The sequence below is a fragment of the Oryctolagus cuniculus genome, chromosome 12 (assembly GCF_964237555.1).
Source record: "Oryctolagus cuniculus chromosome 12, mOryCun1.1, whole genome shotgun sequence".
Classification (NCBI taxonomy): Eukaryota; Metazoa; Chordata; class Mammalia; order Lagomorpha; family Leporidae; genus Oryctolagus; species Oryctolagus cuniculus.
The window spans coordinates 55869242-55891917 of record NC_091443.1 but is presented as its reverse complement, the minus strand read 5'-3'; the positions used below and the strand labels follow the sequence as shown (position 1 = coordinate 55891917).

General features: G+C 42.9%; 1 protein-coding gene across 2 annotated transcripts; it reads right to left on the bottom strand.

Moving 5' to 3' along the window:
* Window positions 1–664: 664 nt before the first annotated feature.
* EMC7 (ER membrane protein complex subunit 7) lies at window positions 665–17471 on the bottom strand. Of its 2 annotated transcripts, XM_008269259.4 has the most exons (5): window positions 17093–17471; window positions 11089–11208; window positions 4757–4895; window positions 3307–3387; window positions 665–1135 (listed from the first exon to the last, which is right to left on the bottom strand). In XM_008269259.4, exons 1-5 carry the CDS (start codon window positions 17314–17316, stop codon window positions 983–985), a joined length of 717 nt encoding a protein of 238 aa, XP_008267481.1. In that variant the 5' UTR covers window positions 17317–17471; the 3' UTR covers window positions 665–982. The 2 variants fall into 2 exon arrangements, with proteins under 2 accessions (XP_008267481.1, XP_008267483.1); XM_008269261.4 differs by lacking the exon at window positions 11089–11208 and having other exon boundaries at window positions 17093–17447.
* Between the last annotated feature and the right edge of the window lie 5205 nt (window positions 17472–22676).

Here is a 22676-nt window from a genome sequence, read left to right as displayed (position 1 = left end):
ATTACCATAACTTACAAAGAATTTTATGACATACTCCTGGCTGTAAAGTAGCAACTATTATTGCAACAACCCTGAGAGTTAATTCCGAGAAAGAGAAAGGGAGTTAAAAGCAACCTGTGCTGTGTGCCATCAATATTACAATATGGAGTTCTAAGGCTGATTTATATTTTTAGACTCTAGAAGGCGATTTGCCTGCTGCACCTTTCCCCTGGCCATTCTTTTCCTGTTATTATTTGCCCTTCCTTCCAAAATACTAAGCTCTATTGTGAACAGGTGCCCAGATATTAGCCAAGCCCGTATCCTACCTTGGATCACAGCAATTAGCTGATACTCAGTAAACGTAAAATGATTATCATTGATGGTAATCAGAATAAAATTTATAGGACCTGTTCTGATTCATGAATTCCCTACTGAAAACAAAAACTAAAACCACACAGGAACATGTAATTCTAGCTCAAATAGGAGAGAATGGTAAACAGCAGAGCAGGGCTGACAGTTTCCAAAGCTTTGGTCACAGAAATACATACAGTGCACGCTGCTCTAAAAATAATAACTTACTTCTTTTTAAACAGAAAAGGTCAACGACAAGCCTCAGATAATGAAAGACAGAAGAAAAATGTCAGAAAAAAAAGACACATTAAGTGAAAAAAAAGACAGAAGATAATTTGATCTCTGGATTAAGACGTTTTAATATACATAAAGTATAGTATTTCATATAATTTATTAATGTCATTTTCTATAGGACACTGCAATTAATTCAGTGACATCAATATTGACCTCATACAAAGGATGAAAGCTGGATTTTCTCATGTACCAAGTACAAAACATGTGCTAAAAAGTTAACATATACAACAGTTGTAAGAGATCAACTTTCAGGATGACTCAAGTGTACAGTAGTTGCTTCACACAGTTTTCCCTCAAGATTTAGATGCCACCCAGTGTTACCATTATTTTGTGCAAATGCCATTTCAGAACCACCTGACTACCTCCTTTTGCCAGCCCCACTTTTCCCTGTTTTACTGCTGCCACTGCTAGATTTGCCAGATGACTTTGAAGAGAAGAGTCTTGTCATGAACTCAGAAACATCAGGCAACTCGTGGTTGGAATTCAGCATATTCATTGACTGCTCCATCTCCTGCAGGGAGACAAAGCACAATAATATGAAAAGGCACTGGGATCCTTTGAATTATGGAACTCTTAACAATTCTTAAAGAAGAAGAGCACAAGTAGAAGGCAGTGGTTCTAGGGTCGGCGCTGTGACATAGTGGGTAAAGCCGCCGCCTGCAGTGCCGGCATTCCACGTGGGTGCCAGTTTGAGACCTAGTTTCTCCAACTCTGATCTAGCTCTCTGCTGTGGACTGGAAAAGTAGTAGAAGATGGCCCAAGTCCTTGGGCCTCTGCACCCACGTGGGAGACCTGGAAGCAGCTCCTTGCTCCTGGCTTTGGATCAGTGCAGCTCCAGTCATTGCAGCCATCTAGGGAGTGAACCAGCAGATGGAAGACCTCTTTCTCTCTCTCTCTCTCTACCTCTGCCACCCTGTAACTCTGCCTTTCATATAAATAAATAAATCTTTTTTTTTAAAAAAAGATTTTCTTTTTAAAAAAAAATTTAAAAAAAAAAAGATTTTTTTAAAAAAGGATTTATCTGAAAGGCAGAGTTAGAGAGACCTTTTATCTTTTGGTTCAACTTCCCAAATGCCTACAACAACCAGGGGTAGGCCAGGCCAAAGCAAGAAGGCAAGAACTCCACCCAGGTCTCCCACATGGGTGGCAGGTACCCAAGTACTTAGACCATCATCCATTGCCTTCCAGATGCATTAGCAGAAAGCTGAATTAGGAGATGAGTAGGAGCCAGAGCTGTAGCACAGGAGGTAAAACTGCCGCCTGCAATGCCAGCATCCTTTATGGCACTGGTTCGTGTTCTGGCTGCTCCACTTCTGATTCAGCTCCCTGCTAAGGTACCTGGGAAAGCAGGGGAAGATGGCCCAAGTACTTGGGTCCCTGCACCCATGTGAGAAACCCAGAAGAAGCTCCTGGCTCCTGGCTTCAGATCGGCCCAGCTCTGGCCATTGCAGTCATTTGGGGAGTGAACCAATGGATGGAAGATATCTATCTCTCTCTCTATTTCTGCCTCTCTGTAACTGCCTTTCAAATAAACAAATAAATCTTAAAGAATAATAAGATGAAGAAGTAGTATGGAGTAGCAGGAACTAGAACGAGGCACTCCTATGTGAATACAAGTGTCTTAATATACCTTACCACAATCCTTGCCCCTTGTAAACATTTTTATTATATGTACATTTTATCTTTCCATTTAAAAAAATAAAGAAAAACCACAAAATCCCACAATGGCAAAAAGGGTATTCTATAAATCAGTTCTATTTCCTATCATTTACCTTGACTATGAGTGTCTTGATAACTTAAGTGAAGATTTACAGCTCATTTCTAAAAATTTATTTATTTATTTATTTATTTATTTGAGAGGCACAGAGACTAAGACAGATAAAGAGAGAGAGAGAGACAGCAAGCACTCCCATCTCCTGGTTTACTCCCCAAATGCCCACAACAGTCCCTGGCAATGAAGTCAGGTACTAGGAACTCAATCCAGGTCTCCCCCATGGGTGGCAGAACTCAATCACTGGGGCCTTCACTGCTGCCTCCCAGGGTCTGCATTAGCAGGAAACTGTAATCAGGAGCAGAGTGTGGTATCAAACCTAAACACTCCAACGTGGAATGCTGGCGTCTTATCCAGCAGGCATATTAACCACAAGCCCAAATGCCTGCTCTGGTGGCACTACATTTTAATCATCTTACTCAACATCTACTCTCTTTCCTTACAGAAACAGTTAATTTTGTGGTACAGAATTTGAAAGCAACTATTCTATTTATCCTCCTTGGTCTACCTGATTTTCCTTTGGGTGTGTGACACAAAAATTGAGTATGTTCTTTAAAGAGAGTTTTATAAAGATAGGTTACAGTGGCAATCACTTTATAGTATGTTTGGATTAGGTATAGCACAATTATACATTTCAACTATTTAACAGGTGAGGCACACAAAAAGAAGCTAGGACTAAAGAGAATGTTTTAGCTATATCAAAGAGATCCATATAGCTAAGGAGAAGCAAATGAATGCATCCAGTTCCTACAAGAACACAATACTATGGTAATACTGTGTTAACTTAGCCTCTAGATTAATTTGGCTTGGGAATGAGAGTAAAACTGCAAAAACACAAGTCAATTAGTCACAAAGGGATAGACCAAGAATCAGAATAAGGTTCAAAAATTCACAATTAACAATTGTCTTACCCGTCTCATGTCAGGATCACTTGTGTTAACCACTTTGGGCAGAAGCACAAATATCAATAATGGAAGAACCATCATCATAACCTGTGGAAGAGAAAAATTTAGAAGTATTTTTCCTCTCTTTTACAGTTAAAGCAACAACTGCACTTGACAATCAATGATAAAACTAAAAATTCACTTAATGAAGAATGGGATGGGAGAGGTTATAGGAGGTGGATGGAAGTGGGGGCGGGAGGGCGGGTAAGGGGGAAAGAAATGCTATATTCCAAAAGCTGTACCTATGAAATTTATATTTATTAAATAAAAGCTTTCTTTAAAAAAAAAACTGAAGATTCAAATGTTGTGTAAGGAATCAAATGAGCAGCAACCACCTCAGTTCTACTGAATTCTGACGACTGCAAACTGATATCTGTGAGAGGATTAACCATGCTTAGGAGTTCTCTTTATGCACTTCATTTCATACTTGTGCCACCCATTTGTCTTTCTGCAGAATTTAAACTTTGGTTTAGCACAAATAATCTGCAAACTATCCAGTCACTTTCTTCAAACCATATTCTGGCACTGGGATTAGTGATCCCGACAAAGAGGTGAGATGCCCTTTCTAGAAGACTGTGGTTCTTGGATAAAACACTGTGCTATCCCTTCCATTAATGTATATCCTCTAGAGCCTGCAGCAGATCAGTTTTGAAAAATGACTTAAAAGCCTCTAGCACTGGACACATGTCCATGGAATTTCAGAAATGAGGACACAGAAGATGAATCAGCTTTAGAGTCACATTGTTAATGTCTCCTATCCAACCTACCCTGCTGCCCCTTCTCTTATGAAAGGTTTCAGGTACTACACAACCCCCACATATTCCTGTTTGTGATTTAAATAACTATTGGCAAGGAATATGATCAAAATTCAGACAATTCTAATAACTCAACCTTTAGAAACAGAATAAACTTCAACTTGTTTTTAAAGAATGTGTATTAGTACTTTGTTAGTGAGTATCATAACCAGTTTCATGATACCAACTACTTAAATTACTACAGAGTAACCTCTGTTTATCACAGGTGTAACAAAGGAAGAGCAAAAGCCTCACTTGTGCCATTCCCAGGGAATGGTTAATAAACAACAGCACATTCCTCCATGGACTAAAGTGCAAGTACTATGAAGGATGGAAGTTTCAAGTAAACCCACCACATACTTTTACACTATTTGAATTTTTAAAAGATTCCTAAGTGTTTATCCAGTTTCTGTTGCACATTTCAATGTCAAATCTGTGGTGCAATTCTCATTATATTTTTTCTGTATGTTACCAAAGCCAGTATTTCTCTGAAATCTGCAAATTGTCTTTTCAATTTTCCAAAACTTTGACTTCAACTTTCCATCTCACAAGGATTTGAAGTTTTCAACTGCACAGAAGCAAATTAGGGGCTTAGTGAAGAGCTCTTTTTAGCCTATACATACCATTGGGTTCATCAGAAAGTCTGTCCAGCCCCATGACTCCCTTTTAATAAAGTAAGAAGGTGGACCCGAAGATTTCATCTGCAGAGGATAGGGCAGCCTGACCACTTCTGATGTTTTGATATAATTCACGTATCTTGCCCTGATAAAGCAACATAAGAAAAGAATCAGTAATTCCACTAACAACCTTATTTTTGCCATTAGGCTTTTCCAAAACAATTTGGCATCCAAACTTTTGATCTTAAAAATCTGATCAAAGTAGTTTTTCTGCATGTCTGAAATATTCAGCAAAACATAAAAAGAAAAGACTAGACTTGGAATCTTTTAGTTATATCTCTGTTACTACCTAAGCCCATGGGGTTAGACAATTTCCTTAACTTCTGTTTGTATCAAAAGTTCTTTTGGAAACCTTTCAGGGAAGCAACAGAAGATGGCCCAACTCCTTGGGCCCCATGTGGAAGACCTGGAAGAAGCTCCTGGCTCCTGACTTCAGACTGGTCCAGCTCTAGCCATCGTGGCCATTTGGGGATTGAACCAGCAGATGGAAGACTCTCTTTGCCTCTGCCACTCTGTAACTCCACTTTGCAAATAAATAAATAAATCAGGAAGAGGAGAAGGGAAGGGGAGAGGAGAGGAGGGGAGGGAAGGAGAGGGAGGGGAGAGAGGAGAGAGGGGAGGGAGGGGGGAGAGGAGAGTGGAGAAGAGAGGAGAGGAGAGAGAAGGGAGAGAGAGGGGAGGGCAGAGAGAGGGGAGGGGGGAGAGGGGTGGGGAGAGAGGGGATGAGAGAGAGCGTGGAGAGGAGGGGAGGGAGGGGAGAGGGGAGGAGGGGGGCAGAGGAGAGTGGAGAGGAGAGAGGAAGGAGAGAGGAGAGAGAAACCTTTCGGGGCCAGTGTTGTGCAGCAGGTTAAGCTGCGCCTGTGATGTCAGCATCCCATATGGGCACTGGTTTGCATCCCCGCTGCTTCACTTCCTATCCAGCTCCCTGCTAATGTGCCTGGAAAGACAGCAAAGGATGGCCCAAGTACTTGGACCCAGATAGAGCTCCTGGCTCCTGTTTATGGTCTGGCCCAGCTCTGGCCATTGTGGCCATTTGGGAGGATAAACCAGTAGATGGAAGATTCCCTCTCTCCGTCTCTCTTTCTGTAACTCTGGCTTTCACATAAATAAATAAATCTTCTAAAAAACATAGAAACCTTGGGGCCATCACTGTGGTAGGTAAAGCCACCGCCTATAGTGCCAGCATCCCATATGGATGCCAGTTTTGAGTCCTGACTGCTCTACTTATCCAGCTCTCTGCTATGGCCTGGGAAAGCAGTAGAAAATGGCCCAAGTCCTTGGGCCCCTGCACCCACACGGAGACCTGGAAGAAGCTCCTGGCTCCTGGCTTTGGATCCCTGTGGCTCCAGCCCTTGCGGCCATCTGGGGAGGGAACCAGCAGATGGAAGACAATTTCTTTCTTTCTTTCTCTCTCTCTGCCTCTCTGTAACTCTGCCTTTCAAATAAATAAATAAATCTTTAAAAAAAAGCTCCAAAGTCCTTCAGTTATATTTAATAATGAATTAATTTTCTTATATATACACAAAAATGCTGGATTTTATTTTTTTGACAGATTGAAATATGCATACTTGATGTACCCAGTTCTTAAAGCTAAACTGCAGGGGCCGGCGCTGTGGCGCAGCGGGTTAACATCGCCTGAAGCAGCGGCATCCCATATGGGCAATGGTTCAAGACCTGGCTACTCCACTTCCGATCCAGCTCTCTGCTATGGCCTGAGAAAACAGAAGATAGCCCAAGTCCTTGGGCCCCTGCACCTGCATGGGAGACCCAGAAGAAGCTCCTGGCTCCTGGCTTCAGATCAGCGCAGCTCCGGCTGTTGCGGCCAATTGGGGAGTGAACCATCGGATGGAGGACTTCTGTCTCTCTCTCTGTCTCTCTTATCTCTCTGTGTAACTCTGACTTTCAAATAAATCTTTTTTAAAAAAAGCTAAATTCCAGGAAAAATTAATAATTATAAAAAGCCACAAAACAGCACCACAGGCAATATTACATTTTCACCACAGATGCATTACTTTTAATGAAAACCCTCATACATGTTCAGACATAACCTATTCTACTTTTTAAAAATTGTCTCCTCTATTTTCATTGCTCACTTTTTTTTTTTTGAAAGCCAGAGTTACAGAGAGACAGAGGCAGAGGCAGAGGCAGAGAGATCTTCGATCCACTAGTTCACTCCCCAAATGGCTGCAACAGCTGGGACTGGGTTGATCTGAAGCCAGGAGCCAGGAGCTTCTTCTGGGTCTCCCACGTGGACACAGGGGCCTAAGGTCTTGGGCCATCTTCTACTGCTTTCCCAGGCCACAACAGAGAGCTGGATCGGAAGTGGAGCATCCAGGTCTCAAACCAGCGTCCATATGGGATGCTGGCACCCCAGGCCAGGGCATTAACCCACTGCAACACAGCACCAGCCCCAAGGTTTTTTTCAAGATGTATTTTTTTTTTTTTATTTGAAAGGCAGAGTTACAGAGACAGGAGGAGAAGCAGAGTGAGTGAGAGAGACAGAGAGATAGAGAGAGAGAGAGAGAGAGAGAGAAATGAATGAATGAATGAATCTTCCATTCACTGGTCCATTCCCCAAATGGCCCCAACAGCCAGGGCCAAGCCAGGCTGAAGCTAGGAAACTGGAGCTTCTTCTAGGTCTCCCACACGGATGCAGGAGCCCAAGGACTTGGGCCATCTTCTGCTGCTTTCCCAGGAACATTAGCAGGGAGCTGGATCAGAAGCAGAGCAGCCAGGTCTCAAACCAGTGCCCATAAAGGATGTCGGTGTCAGGCGGACACTTAACCTGCTATGCCAAAACGCTGGACCACTCTTCAAGCGCTTTAAGTATATTTTAAGGTCTCTATCCAATAATTCTTCTATCTAAAGTTCGTGGAAGTCTGTGATTCATCTGCTGAGTCAAAGTAGATTGTTTTCTTGGGTACTTTACAAACAGTGCAGAGATAAGCATTTGTCTCTGCCAGAAGTCCAGGGATTCTCACCAGGGAACACCTTGTTCACTGCTCAGCTGGAAAGTTCCTGGATTATGCAGGAAGTAATAAATTCCACGCCAATTTTCAGTGGTGGCTGGACTGCTATCACTCTGGGAAGATGTTTCCCCACAGAACGCAGTGTCAGCTGGGAATCCGGTCTTTTGGATTGCAATACCAATAGCCAAAGGTCAAATGGTCTTAGATCTAATTCTGACCCCAAGCAAACTCAAGGCTTACATCCTACATGCATATGGCTAATAAAATCTAAGCCTTTTGGTTACAGAATATCAAAACCCCAGGTGAGGAAGTGGCTTCTAGTTTATCCCTTAGGGATTTCCCTTACTTCTGGGGAGTTATACACTGAACAGGAGACATCTGTCATATTTTATACTACATTTTCTTCTGTTAAAATATCAGAAATAGAAGATCCACATATATTCAAAACTTACAAAATATTGATTAAAACATGAGGATTTTATGTGAATCTCACTTTGTTCTCTACTGTCTCACCCCTAATTATGAAAATAACCATCTTTTTTTAAAAAACTTATGCTTCAGACATCCAATCACCAGGAATATATATGAAAATACAAATCTCATGGTGCAATCAGTTCTTAAGTACTAAACACAATGTACCCTTAACCCAAGGCAAAAAAAAAAAAAAAGAAAAAAAAAGAAAATCTTATATTTAAAACAATATTTCTACTTGCTGTCTATTTTATTCAAATTTTAAACAGTAAAAACAAAATACTTCTGGTAGATATGCATTTCCTTTGTTTCATAATTCTTATTCCCTCCACTACTGTGCTGTCAATTTTAAAAACTACTTTAAATTGGTATTTGTAATATGTAGTGTAATTTTCATACTCACCATCTCCAAGTTTGCAATCCTGAAATGTATAAAAGCCATGAGAAGTCCTTTAAGGTTAGATTTAACAATTGAATTTTGGGGCTGGCACTGTAGCATGGAAGGTTAAGCTGCTACCTGTGATGCCAGCATCTCAAATGGGTGCCGGAGTCCTGGCTGCTCCACTTCCAATCCAGCTCCCTGATAATAAGCTGGGGGAAGCAGCAAAAGATGGCCTCAGTCCTTGAGCCCCTGCACCCAGGTAGGAAGGCCTGGATGGTTCCAGATCCGGCTTCAGTCTGGCCTAGTCAGGGCTGTTGTGGCCATTTGCAGAGTGAAACTGCAGATGGAAGACCTTTTTTGTGTGTCTCTTCTTCTCTCTCTGCAACTCTGCCTTTCAAATAAATAAATCTTAAAAAATAATGGAATTTTACCTGTGTGTGTGTATATACGTATAATTTCTTTTAACAAAATGTGTTTCTAAAGAAAAGACATGAGAAAATCATTACCAAAGAAAATTCATATTTTTAAAGAATCCATTTATTCCAGCAGAAAATATTTTATTAACATATTTGCAAGGTATAACCTCCCAAAGAAGATTCACTCTTGCTCTAAATAGCCAAGAGCAAGAAATATCAGCATCTGGGCAAAGAAATTCTAAGACAACAAATTAACTTTAAAAATAGGGAGGAACAGGGCAGATGGCTAGTCTGGCAGTTAGGACACTGGCTAAGACACCTGATTAGGATGCTCACATCCCACATCAGTGAACTTGGGTTTGGTTCCTGACTCTGGCTCCTGATTCTAGATTCCTGCTAATGCAGACCCGGAAGGCTGTGGTGATGGCTCAAGCAGTTGGGTTTCTGTCACTCAAAGGGAAGACCAGGATTGAATTCCCAGCTCTCAGCTTTGGCTGGTCAACTTCAGGCACTGTGGGTATTTAGGGAGTGAACCAGCAAGTGATAGTGTGCTCTCTCTGTTCTCTTACTCTGTCTCTCAAATAAGTAAATATTTAAAAAGGGGCCAGAATTGTGGCATAGTGGGTAAAGCTGCCGCCCATGATGTTGGCATCCCATATGGTTGCTGGTTCAAATCCCAGCTGCTCCATTTCTGATCCAGCTCCCTGCTAAAGTGCCTAGAAAAACAGAAGATGGCTCAAGTGTTTGGGCCCCTGTACCAACATAGGAGACCTGGAAGAAGCTCCTGGCTCTTGGCTTCAGCCTGGCCCAGCCCTGTTGCACCTGTCTGGGGAGTAACTCAGTAGATGGAAGATCTCTGTCTCTTTCTCTCTCTCTCCCTCCCCGCCCCGCCTCATAACTCTTTCAAATAAATCTTAAAAAAAAAAGGAAAAAAAAAAAAAAAAGGTGGGGGAGAAAATGTGTGTCCATAAATGTGCTTATTAGTGTTATCACAGTATTGCTGTTACGCCACAATACCAGCCCTGTCAGTTAAATTTTGAGTCCCTATAAATCAATCTAGACATGTTTGATATATATCAAAAAGATCAGTAATAAAATACAGCTTCTTCACAAGAACTGTTTTTGCCTTTGCACACTAAAAAAGGAACAACTACAGAAATTTCTAGATCAACACAGTAACAAGTAAGCAATAAAAGGCATTATTAATGGAGCCAGAGTTGTGGAACAGCGAGTTAAGCCTGCAATAATGGCACTGCATGTGGGCGCCAATTCAAGTCCCAGAATGGAAGTCCTCTCTCTCTGTCTCTCCCTCTATTTCTGTTACTCTGTCTTTCAAATAAATAATTAAATCATTTTTAAAAAGAAAAAGGCATTATCAACATATCCCAATGAAAGACAAGTGACAAACAGTATTTCTGATTTAGAAAATTAAGTTACTGGAGCTCGTGCCATGGCACAGTAAGCTAAGCCTCCACCTTCAGTGCTGGCATCCCATATGGGCGACAGTTCACGTCCCAGCTGCTCCTCTTCCTATCCAGCTCTCTGCTATGGCCTGGAAAAGCAGTAGAAGATGGCCCAAGTGCTTGAGCCCCTGCAAATGCATGGGATACCCTGTAAGAAGCTCCTGGCTCCTGGATTCAGATTGGCTCAGCTCCAGCCATTCGGCCACTTGGGGAGTGGAAGATCTTTCTGTCTCTCCTTCCCTCTGTCTGTAACTCTACCTCACAAATAAATAAAATCTTTAAAAGAAAGTTAAATTACTTCCAACTTTAATATTCTCACAGTGCTTTTACTCCTATAATAAGTAATTTTTTCTCCATATAATCATAGTAAGAGATTTAAGAAAAACTTTAAGCCAGAGCAGGAATAAATCCAACTTTATAATTTTATCCATGTTCAGAGCAAAACAACATAAATGTTCCTCAAGTATTTTAAGGAGTATTTGTAGTCAATATAATAAAACTTTTAACCTTAAATATAGATTCTAAAAACAGTGTTCAGCATCTAGCCCTTGGTAAAAATTAAACCAGGTGCCCTCACCTCATTTTTCCTTTGGAAGTGATGTCCACTCGGACAGGATCAAACCTGTAAGCTGGAGATATAACTTCTACTACATAAGATCCAGAAGGTATATCATGAACCACAAAACTCCCATCTGTCCTGGAAAAGTGAAAATTACATTTTAATTTTTTGTCTTAAATTATCCATTAATTCTGAAATCAATTCCCCAAAAATTGACATTAACACAATTAGCAAGCTTTACATTTGATCTTAGCCAAAAGGCCAAGAAGCGATAACAAGCAAGCTTTAAAAAAAAAAAGAGGGTGGGGGGGTGCCTGGTGCTGGGACGTAGTGGACTAAGCCTCTGCCTACAGAGCAGGCATCCCATATGGGCGCTGGTTCGAGTCCCAGCTGCTCTTCTTCTGATCCAGCTCTCCGCTTTGGCCTGGGGAAGCAACAGAAGATGGCCTAAGTGTTTGGACCCCTGCATCCGTGTGGCTCCTGGCTTTGGATCGGCTCAGCTCCAGCTGTTGCGACCATTTGGGGAGTGAACCAGTGGAAAGAAGACCTCTCACTCTGTCTCTACCTCTCACTGTCTGTAATTCAACTTCTCAAATAAATAAATGGTAAAAACTTTTTTATTAAAAAAAAAAAAAAAGCAAGCTAGCAAGCTTAAGGGCTAATATTGTGGCACAGTGGGTTAAGCTGCCGCTTACAATGCTAGCATCCCTTATGGGTGCTGATTTGAGTCCCAGATGTTCCACTTCTGATTCAGCTCCCTGCTAATGGTATGAGAAAACAACAGAAGATGGCCCAAGGACCTGGGTCCCTGCACCCATGTGGGAGACCAGGGTGAATATCCTGGCTCCTGGCTTCAGTCTGCTCCAGCCTTGGTTGTTGTGGCCTCTATGTGTGCCTCCTTCTCTCTGTAACTCTGCCTTTCAAATAAATCTTAAAAAAAAAAAAAAAAAGCCTAAGTTCAGCCTCCATAATTACACTGAACGGGTTATGAAAATACCTAAAACAGGGGTCAACACTGTGGTGTAGCAGGTAAAGCCACCACCTGCAGTGCCGGTATCCCATATAGGTGCCGGTTCGAGACCCAGCTGCTCCACTTACAATCCAGCTCTCTGCTGTGGTCTTGGAAAGCAGTGGAAGATGGCCCTACTCCTTGGGCCCCTGGACCCACATGGGAGACCCAGAGGAAGCTCCTGGCTCTGAATCAATGCAGCTCCAGCCGCTGTGGCTAACTGCAGAGTAAACCAGCAGACAGAAAAGCTCTCTCTTTCTGCCTCTCTTCTCTCTCTGTAATTCTGACTTGCAAATAAATAAATAAATCTTTGAAAAAAAAAAAAAAAGAAAGAAAAAACCTAAGACAGAGAACTCTGACACAAAGTATTTCTATGCTTTCTGTGGGCAGATATGACAGGTGCAAGAGCACAGTTCCTATTCTGAAGTCTAGTATTTATTCAAAGAAAACTATCAATATACATTATTGTTACAATGTTAGCCCCAATTTTGCCAATCCCAACATTTTTATCACCAAAAATGGCATTTTAGTCTAGTTTTAGTTTGTATGTTATTGGTTTTATTTCTTTTTTTACAAATAATAAAAGGCTGAGGCTGGCACTGTGGCATAGTGGGTAAAGCCGCCTCTTTACCCATATGGGCACCAGTTCGATTCCTGGCTGCTCCACTTCCAATCCAGCTCTCTGGTGTGGCCTGGGAAAGCAGTGGAAGATGGCCCAAGTCCTTGGGCCCCTGCACCCACATAGAGACCCGGAAGAAGCTCCTGGCTCCTGGCTTTGGATCGGCGCCGCTCTGGCAGTTGCGGCCAACTGGGGAGTGAACCAGCGGATGGAAGACCTCTCTCTCTCTCTGCCTCTGTAACTCTGCCTTTCAAATAAATAAACAAATCTTAAAAAAAAAAAAAAAAGGCTGTAGCCTCTTACACACACTTACACACACACACACACACACCTGAAATACACACATGAAATTAATTTATTTCCGGGCTGGACACCTTCCATTTGTCCTCCAGATCCCCTTCCTACCCTTCTCTTCTCTGTAGACTAGAAGAAGGGAAGTAATGAGTTTGGTATTTTTTCCCCCTGATTTCTCACTGTGAAGCCATCTCTGACTGGTAGTGTCACATCTCACTCGAAACAGACCTTTCTTCTCTTCAAGGTTCCAGTAACATCTACTTACTGTCCTCTCTCAGGCTTAGAGGTGATGGGCACCTTGAGATCCTACACTCCAAAGGGTCCTGCTCAATTTGGTTACTTCCCACACTACGATTGCACTGATTAATCCTTTCACTGAACTCTCCCTGAGTTATTCCGACATGAGTGCATCTTCCGCTTCTTGATGGGACCTTGACTGAACTAATTCAAACTTTTTCTCCAGGTCCAGGAAGAACAACTGCTGTCTGTGCAGCACAAATAATATCAGAATTTCCTGAAGAAAAAAATATGTTTCACCCCAATGTAAACATTTTACTCAAGCTCTAACATATAAATTTCATAATACAATGTTAAAACTTGACTTTAAAGATTACTCCCCGGCCGGTGCCGCGGCTCACTAGGCTAATCCTCCGCCTAGCGGCGCCGGCACACCGGGTTCTAGTCCCGGTCGGGGCGCCGGATTCTGTCCCGGTTGCCCCTCTTCCAGGCCAGCTCTCTGCTGTGGCCAGGGAGTACAGTGGAGGATGGCCCAGGTGCTTGGGCCCTGCACCCCATGGGAGACCAGGAAAAGCACCTGGCTCCTGGCTCCTGCCATCAGATCAGCGCGGTGCGCTGGCCGCAGCCCGCCGGCCGCGGCGGCCATTGGAGGGTGAACCAACGGCAAAGGAAGACCTTTCTCTCTGTCTGTCTCTCTCACTGTCCACTCTGCCTGTCAAAAAAAAAAAAAAAAAGATTACTCCCCCATAGTGCAGTGCTTAGGTTCAAGTCTCAGCTCTGCCTCTGATTCCAGCTCCCTACTAATCTGTACCTTTAAACGCAGAGGTGACAGCCCAAGAACGTGGGTCCCTTTCACCTACATGAGAGACCTGGATTGAATTCTGAGCTCCTGGCTTTGGCCTGACCCAGCCTTGGCTGTATGGGCATTTAGGGAGTGAACCAGCAAATGGAAGGTCCTGCTGTGTCTCTACCTTTCAAATAAAATAAAAACAAGTAAGTAAAAAATGTATGAATACATAGTCTACAATACACAAGCTGTGTTATACCCTATTTTGTATAATTGAAAGAATTTCATAAAAATATGAGATTATGCAGCCCTTAAGGCATTCGGATCTGGCTGAAAAGCCCAGGAGAGCATTTCAGAAATGGAAAGACAAGACACTGTGGCAAAAAATTGTCCTACATGAAGGATCTCTGTGAGTGAGATCCCAGTGAAAAGCAGCAGCCATCAAACAAGGAGGTACTTTTCTCTGAAGGGAGGAGAGAACTTTCACTTTGCATATGGCCCTGTCTAAATACGACAGAGTTTGTGGACTAAAAAGGCTTCCATAGTCTTGGCAGCTCATGACAACAGCCTTGGTCACTGACATCAAAAATAAAAAGTGTCAATTGTTAAATCAACAACTGTACACTTGCTACCCATGTAGGACCTCTGTCCTTAATGAGTTGTACTATGAGAATTAACGGTAAGACCTGTGTTCAAACAGTACTTTATACTTTGTGTGTCTGTGTGGGTGCAAACAGTGGAAATCTCTACATAGTATATAGTTGGTCTTCTGTATATAAAGTGAATTAAGAACGAATCTTAATGAAAAATGGAATGGGAGGGGAGTAGGAGGTGGGATAGGAGTGGGGTGGGAGGGTGGGAATGGGGAGAAGAAACACTATATTCCTAAAAGCTGTACATATGAAATTTGTGTTCATTAAATAAAAACCTTAAAATTTTTTTTTAAAATGAGATTATGGGGAAATATCAAAATGGACTGGGTATATAGCATTATTATTGATTTTGTTGAATCAATAATGGTAACATATTTTTTAGAATTCCTTATTTTTAGAAATATATAATAAGGCTTTTCTAAGTGAAAATATGCTTAAGATTTTTTTTTAGAAATATTCCAGAAAAAAATAATGAAATGAAGACAAGACATGAAATGAAACAGTAGACTTCAATGAGTACCTAAGGACTCACAGTTATTCTGCTTATTTCTGTGCTTCTGAAAATTTCCACAATAAAAATTCAAAAGTATATACATTTTATAACATCACTATGGCAAAAAAAATTGAAAACTACCTACACATCCCAAAACAGAAGGCTGGTTAAATAAATTATGTATACAAGTAAATACACACAATGATGACAGCAAGAAATGGCATGAGAAGTTTTCAGCCGCAACTCCCCTTATCTGCTTTGGCAAAGTCTCAAGCCACCTCCAATAAGCATAGGTCAAAAACTGTTTCCTAGTTATTCAAAACAGCTCCAGTACAATTACCTACACTTCTTCCAACAAAACTCATTCATCTTTCTATATACAAACAGGAAGAACAAGGATACAATAAAATGCTATGGCTGTTACCTCTACTTGTTTAGATATTTTCTTCAATAAACAAATTAATATAGTACTTCTTTTTTTAAACATTTAGTTAAATTATTTGAAAGGCAGAGTGACAGAAGTAGGGAAGGAGGAGGAGAGAGAGAGAAAGAGGGAGAGAGATCTCCCATCTGCTGGCTCATTACCCAAATAGCCGCAACAGTCAGGGCTGGGCCAGGCCAAAGCCAGGAGCCCAGAACTCCATCTGGATCTCTCAAATGGGTGGCAGGGGCCCACGTACTTGGGCCATCTTCCACTACTTTCTCAGGCACATCAGCACATTAACACTTTTCCCAGACACACACATTCTAAGCAGAGCAGCTGAGACTTCAACTGGCACTCTAATGTGGGATGCTGGCCCTAATACATTACCTCTTAAATGAAAATGATAACTGCTTTTTAAAAAAATGTATACTGTGTAAAAGAGAAGCCAAATGGTCAACTAAAGCTAATTTTCTAAAGTTTAATAGAGCTTTGTTATTAAAACACCATTAGTCCGAGTATACCCTAAAGATGTTCTAATGTTAGGTTATCAATGACAGCATTAAAATACTGGATAAAAACTTGCCATTATCAATCTGAGGCTAACACTCTCCTTAAAGGGCAGCTGGATGATCTGAACAAATGTGCAAATCAGATTTAGAATTAAATGTGTGGATTTGTGTTGCCTGGTCTTCAGAAACCACCTGTTGAGGAACAAACCCTTCTTCCTTCACTAAATGTGGTCTTTCAGTTCCCAATTTCATTTTCCAAATAGTGGTGGGAAGATTTAAATCACATTTTTGCCTGGACAGCTGAAAAACAGGCTACTGCAAACCTCGAGCGCTAACAAATTCATCCTCTTTTACTATAAACAGAAATTCCATTTCCACGAATAGCTAGAAAAGTCGAAAGCCCTGGTCTTACATAAATGACAAATGTGATGCTGCAAATCCCTTGATAAACTCAAGTGTTAAAAAGAGCAACAATCCCACCCGCAGGCAAAAAAGGTGCTGCGATTAGGGACTTCAGGGCTCATTAATTTTAGAAGCAGTAACATTAGTCTCCCAGTCTCTCATCACTAGAAGTCCTCCGGGCTTTGAGAATTCCCACCTGTTTAGCATCTTTCTAGGCAACATCAATCCACAACGAGTGTTAAAAAAAAAAAAAAAAAAAAAAAAGCGATCCGGTTCCAAGGAAACCACCTGAGATGCAAAGCAAAGAATCCAGCACGAGACATCTGTCCACCCGTCCCCAGGGCCGAGAGCAGTAATCCCCAAACGGGGCCACCAAGGGAGTGGAAACGCCCGACCCCCCAGCTCTGGGTCTGGGGCGAACGCCTGTCACCCTCATTTATGAGGTCCGGAAAGGGAGGCGTCCAGCTGCCTCCCGAGGTCTCCCGGCACAGAGGGAGAGCAGCACCTGCCCCTCCGCTCTGACAGCGACACTGTCCCCTGGCGACAAGCAGCTCTCCTCCATCCCAGCTCTCTCCGCGGCCCTCGGAATGCTCACTTCAGGAAGCCGACGTGCTCTTCTCCGTCTACAAGCACTCGGGCCGCCGAGATCCAGTCCTGAGGCTTCACCCCCGGAACGACAGCACGCCCCTCAATCTTGAAACGATCCCCGACCCCACTCCCTCCCGGCCCCTCGGCAGAAGCCCCAGGCAACTCAGAGTTCTGGGCAGTCCCTGAGAGAAGCAACAAGGCGGAGAGCAAGCCCCACAGAGCTGCCGCCATGTCAGCAGCACTCAGCAGTCAAGGCCGGCAGCTCCGGAAACCCTGCTGGTCTCCCAGCCGCTACCGCCGCGGCCGCCGCTGGCTCTTGTCGTCATCACTGCGCGCCCGACTCAGGCCCAGGCTGCGGGCTCCAATCAGAGGGAAGAAGTCTTGGCCAATCGAGTTGCGAGGCGGGCGTGGCGGAAGTACTGCCCCGAACTCGCGGAAGTGCGGGCTGGAAGGCGGGGCGAGGCGCTGGGTCAAGTGCAGAGGGAGCGGTGTTGGCGCGGCGGTCTCAGAGGCTGTTAACCTCACGGGAGTAAAGAGTGAGGAGGCTGAAAGGGGCGAGGCCGTGCCCTGGTGTCCGCGGATGGGGCTCCGGCTTGCGCAGAAACAGAAAACTCCGAGAGACTTTCCGAGACAGGAGATTGAAGGCTCCCAGTGTGTGTGTTTATAGGGAGATGCAGTAGTGCTTACATAGGACCCCAGTACTTGACTGAGCCAACGCCTGCTCCCTCCCAGGGTGCGCATCGGCAGGAAGCTGGAATCGGAACCAGGACTTGAACCCAGCCACTGCGTTATGGGATGTGGCATGCCGAGCAGCCGACCTGCTCCTGTATACTTTCTCTCTGCTTACTTGGAATACCAATACAAACTAAATGTTATGTAAGCAGTTGTTACACTATATCGCTTAGGGAATGAGGAGTTTTAAAATCTATACATGTTCAGTATAGACACAGTTTTTAAAAATATTTTCCACCCCCAGTTGATTGAATTTGTGGATGATGAACTTGCAAGGTACAGAGAGCTTACTGTAGTATGCTACTCATTTTGTGAAAAGGGAAATAGAAATGTTTAGTATACTAACATGCAAATAACATTTTATAAACATAGTATTAAACAAATATACTATAGCACATAATAATGTTTATATATATCCCTTTTACTGGTAGCATATGATAAATGCAGTTCTGCACTTTGCTCTTTTTACTATATATAATTTGGAAATTATCCTTTAAGACTGTTTCCAGGCTGGCACTGTGGAGAAGTAGGATAAGCCTCCACCTGCAGTGCCAGCATCCCATATGGGTGCTGATATGAGTCCTGCTGCTCCTCTTCTGACCCAGCTCTCTGCTATGGCCTGGGAAAGCAGTAGAAGATGGCCCAAGTCCTTGTGGGAGACTGGGAAGAAGCTCCTGGCTCCTGGCTTCGGATTGGCCCAGCTACAGCCCTTGCGGCCCTTTGGAGAGTGAACCGATGGGATGGAAGACCTCTCTCTCCCTCTCTCTCTCTGTAACTTTACCTCTCAAATAAATTAAAATCTTAAAAAAAAAAAAAAGAATGCTTTCAATCTTGCTATTAATGCTTTTGCTGAAGTGAGTTTCTCTGTGTGGTCTCCACAGATTTTTACATAGTAATCCCCATTACGCATGGGGGATACATTCCAGAACTCCCAGTAGATTCCTGAAACCACAGATGTACCAAAACTGTGTATACTGTTTTGTACATAACTTAAGAGTTTTATGTATAAATTAGACACAGTAAAAAATGACCAACTACAACCAAAATAGTACAGTTACAACAATGTACTGTAATAAAAGTTGTGCATTATGAATATCTCTCAAAATATCTTCTTATACTGCACTCACCTTTTCTTGTGGTGGTGTGAGATAATACAATGCCTACATAGTGAGGTGAATGACCAGCATTGTGACTTAGTGTTAAGCTACTAGGTATGGATTACTTGAACAAAAACACTGTGATACCACATTTAGTTACATAACCAAGACAGACAGCTACTACATAACTGATGGTCAGGTAGGGTACACAAACACAGATACCTTGGGCAAAGGGAAATTCACATCTTGGGCAGGATGAAATAAGATAGCTTGAGATTTCATCACACAACTCAGAATGGTGCGAAATTTAAAATTTAAGAATTGGGAGTAGGCATTTGGCTCAGTGGTTAAGATACCACTTGGGACACCCACATCCCATATTAGATTGCCTAGGTTCAAGTCCTGGGCCTGCCTCAGCTTCCTGTTGATGCAAACTATGGGACGCAGCAGGAGGTGGATTTCCCACCCACATGGGAAACTCGGATTAGGGTCCTGTCTCCTGGCTTGGCCTGGCCCAGCCCCACCTATTGCAGGTATTTGCAGAGTGAACCACTGGATGGGGGGAGCTCTACCTGTGTGTGTGTGAGAGAGAGAGAGAGAGAGAGTGTGTGTGTGTGTGTGCCTGTCAAATAATATTTTCAAAGTAAAATTTATGAATTTTATTTTTGGAATTTTCCATTTAATTTGTTGTTTTTTTAAAAAGATTTATTATTTTTTTATTTATTTGAAAAGCAGAGTTACAGAGAGAGGACAGAGCTCTTCCATCTGCTGGTTCACTCCCCAGATGTCCCCAACAGCCAGGGCTGGGCCATGGGAAAGCCAGGAGCCTGGAGCTGACTTCAGTCTCCCACGTGGGTGCAGAGGCTCGAGCACTTGGGCCATCTGCCACTACTTTGCCAGGCACATGAGCCGGGAGCTGAATCAGAAGTGAAGCAGTCAGGTAACAAACGTGATGCTCACCTGGGATTCCAGCAGCACAGGTGGAGGCTTAACCTGCTATGCCATGAGGCTAGGCCCACATTTAATATTTTTATGTTTTTTAACTTTTATTTAATGAATATAATTTCCAAAGTACAGCTTATGGATTACAATGGCTTCCCCCCCCCCATAACTTCCCTCCCACCCCCCGTTCTCTCTCCCCTTCCATTCACACAAGATTCATTTTCGATTCTCTTTATATACAGAAGATCAGTTTAGCATATATTAAGTAAAGATTTCAACAGTTTGCACCCACACAGAAACACAAAGTGAAAAATACTATTTGAGTACTAGCTAGAGCATTAAATCACAATGTACAGCACATTAAGGACAGAGATCCTACATGAGGAGTAAGTGCACAGTGACTCCTGTTGTTGACTTAACAAATTGACACTCTTGTTTATGGTGTCAGTAATCACCCTAGGCTCTTGTCATGAGTTGCCAAGGCTATGGAAGCATTTTAAGTTTGCCGACTCTGATTATATTTAGACAAGGTCATAGTCAAAGTGGAAGTTCTCTCCTCCCTTCAGAGAAAGGTACACATTTAATATTTTTAGATCATGGTTGATCATGGGTAACTGCAAAACTGAAACCACAGATCGGGGGGACTGCTGTAGGTAGTATAACTGTAACTGGTTGAAAACAGCCCATCTTTTTCTTTCCCTTTCTTCCCTCCCTTCCTTCCTTACTCCCTTCTTTCCCTCCTTCCTTCCTTTGTTTCGTTTCATTTGTTTTATTTGTGGTGCCAGCACCTCAAATAGGCCCTGATTTGTGTCCCGGCTGCTCCTCTTCTGGTCCAGTTCTCTGCTGTGGCCTGGGAGTGCAGTGGAAGATGACCCAAATCCTCATGCCCCTGCACCTGCACGGGAGACCCAGAAGAAGCTCTGGCTCCTGGCTTTGGATAGATCTAGCTCCGGCCATTGCGGCCACTTGGCTAGTGAACCAGCAGATGGAAGACCTCTCTCTCTCTCTCTCTCTCTCTCTCTCTCTCTCTCTCTGCCTGTTTGTATTTCTGCCTTTCAAATAAATAAGTAAATCTTTAAAAAAAAATAGAATTGTAGACTTGAAAAGTTACTGAGTGTCACATGTGTTTAAAAAAAGATTATTTTATTTATTTGAGAGGCAGAGTTTCATAGAGAGGGAGAGACAGAGAGAAAGGTCTTCATTCACTGGTTCACTCACCAAAATGCAACAATGGCCGGAGCTGGGCTGATCCGAAGACAAGAGCCAGGAGCCAGGAGCCTCTACTGGGTCTCCCATGTGGATGTAGGGTCCCAAGCACTTGTGCCATCTTTCACTGCTTTTCCAGGTCATAAGCAGAGAGTTGGATCAGAAGAGGAGCAGCCATGGCTCGAACAGGGGCCTATATGGGATGCAGGCATTGCAGGTGGAGGCTTATCCTACTCTGCTACAGCGCCGGCCCCAACAGCCTATATTTCAAAGAAAATTTAATGAAGGGAATAATTTACAGTCACCCCTTTCAAGGGTTTTATCTATTTCTTACCAAGGTCCTCCTGACCCATATAGGTTTCAAGCAGACCTACTTATCCTAGTTATTGCAAATAGTGGTAAAGTGAGAAATGATCAGTTTATTATTTAGGCCATTTACTCCTCCCTTACAGCTGCCTGGCTCACGGCCACAAGGGGGTGAACAAAGATAGGGACAGAAGCAAAACTCAAAATGCATGCTTCAGGGATTTTCATAAATGTTTATTATAGCAACAGAGGTCAAAAGGTGATATTTTCTCTTTTCAAGCGTTCTTTATGTTTCTGGTTTATTGGCAACATTTTTATTGTCAAGAAACTATAAAACTATTTTGAAATAAAAGGAGAAATTGCTAAATACAATAAATTTACTTTGAACACTTAAAGTTTGACTCAGCCAAAAATAATTGTTCTCCCCATCTGAAGCTTCATGATCACTTCAAAGTGGCTTCTTTGGGGGGGGGTTTGGCATCTCCCCCTCTCTCTCAGTGTTCTGCCTGTCAGCGTCTCGTGGATCATGCTGCTTTTCAAACTATGCCTCTCATTTTGGCCATTTAAACAGAGAAATGGGTTATTAGGTGTGACTACAGAGTCATGCGGTCCATATCTTACCTACTTTTCTGCATGACTTATTTTATTATAAATCAATTTTTAAATAAAGGAACCCTAGAACGAGGCTCAAGCAGCACTAGTGGGATGAATGGGAAACCTCAGCTGTGCCGATCCCTCAGTATGTTGACATCTATTTTAAGGGATTTTGGGGCTTTGGCTCCCACTTACTTCAAGTAGCTTAGCTAATCTTTCTCACTCACATAAACTGGAGGCGGTTCCCTCAATCTTTAAAAATGCCTGTCATGCACCAGAACCCTGGATTTGAGGTGCCCTCTGGAAGTCCTCTGAAATGGGATGGAGTTCAGGGGGCACCCTAATCTGCCCCAATGTCCTGCAAAAATAACTCACAAAGAAAGATTTCACTTCCTTCCTTTAACCCTAAGTTCATCCTCCCACCAAATTTTGGGAAAACATAAGGTAGCCTGGGGAAGTATGAAGATGACACAAAGAGGAGGAAACAAGCACCTGGGACATTCTAGCTGAAGTGCTTTTCCAATGCTAAATGTCGACATTGTCGGTTACTGTGTTTGAACAGTGATCACTAAGAAGCCAGTGTTAGGAGAAAGGAGTTGGGCTACACTAACCACCTTTGTGCTTTTGGCTCTCCTGGGTTCCCAGACCCACCTTTCCTGAGGCTGCAGTGTAGGAACATCCAGCAAACTACTGCAGGGACTGAGGCTGAAGGAT

What these genes read in the sequence shown, in the direction of transcription:
- EMC7 (XM_008269259.4), bottom strand. Translation starts at nt 17,316, where the DNA reads ATGGCGGCAGCTCTGTGGGGCTTGCTCTCCGCCTTGTTGCTTCTCTCA. An exon ending in GAGCACGTCGGCTTCCTGAA is followed by an intron (nt 11,209 to 17,092) that starts GTGAGCATTCCG and finishes TCACTTTTCCAG; the next exon opens with GACAGATGGGAGTTTTGTGG. An exon ending in ACTTCCAAAGGAAAAATGAG is followed by an intron (nt 4,896 to 11,088) that starts GTGAGGGCACCT and finishes TTGCTTTATCAG; the next exon opens with GGCAAGATACGTGAATTATA.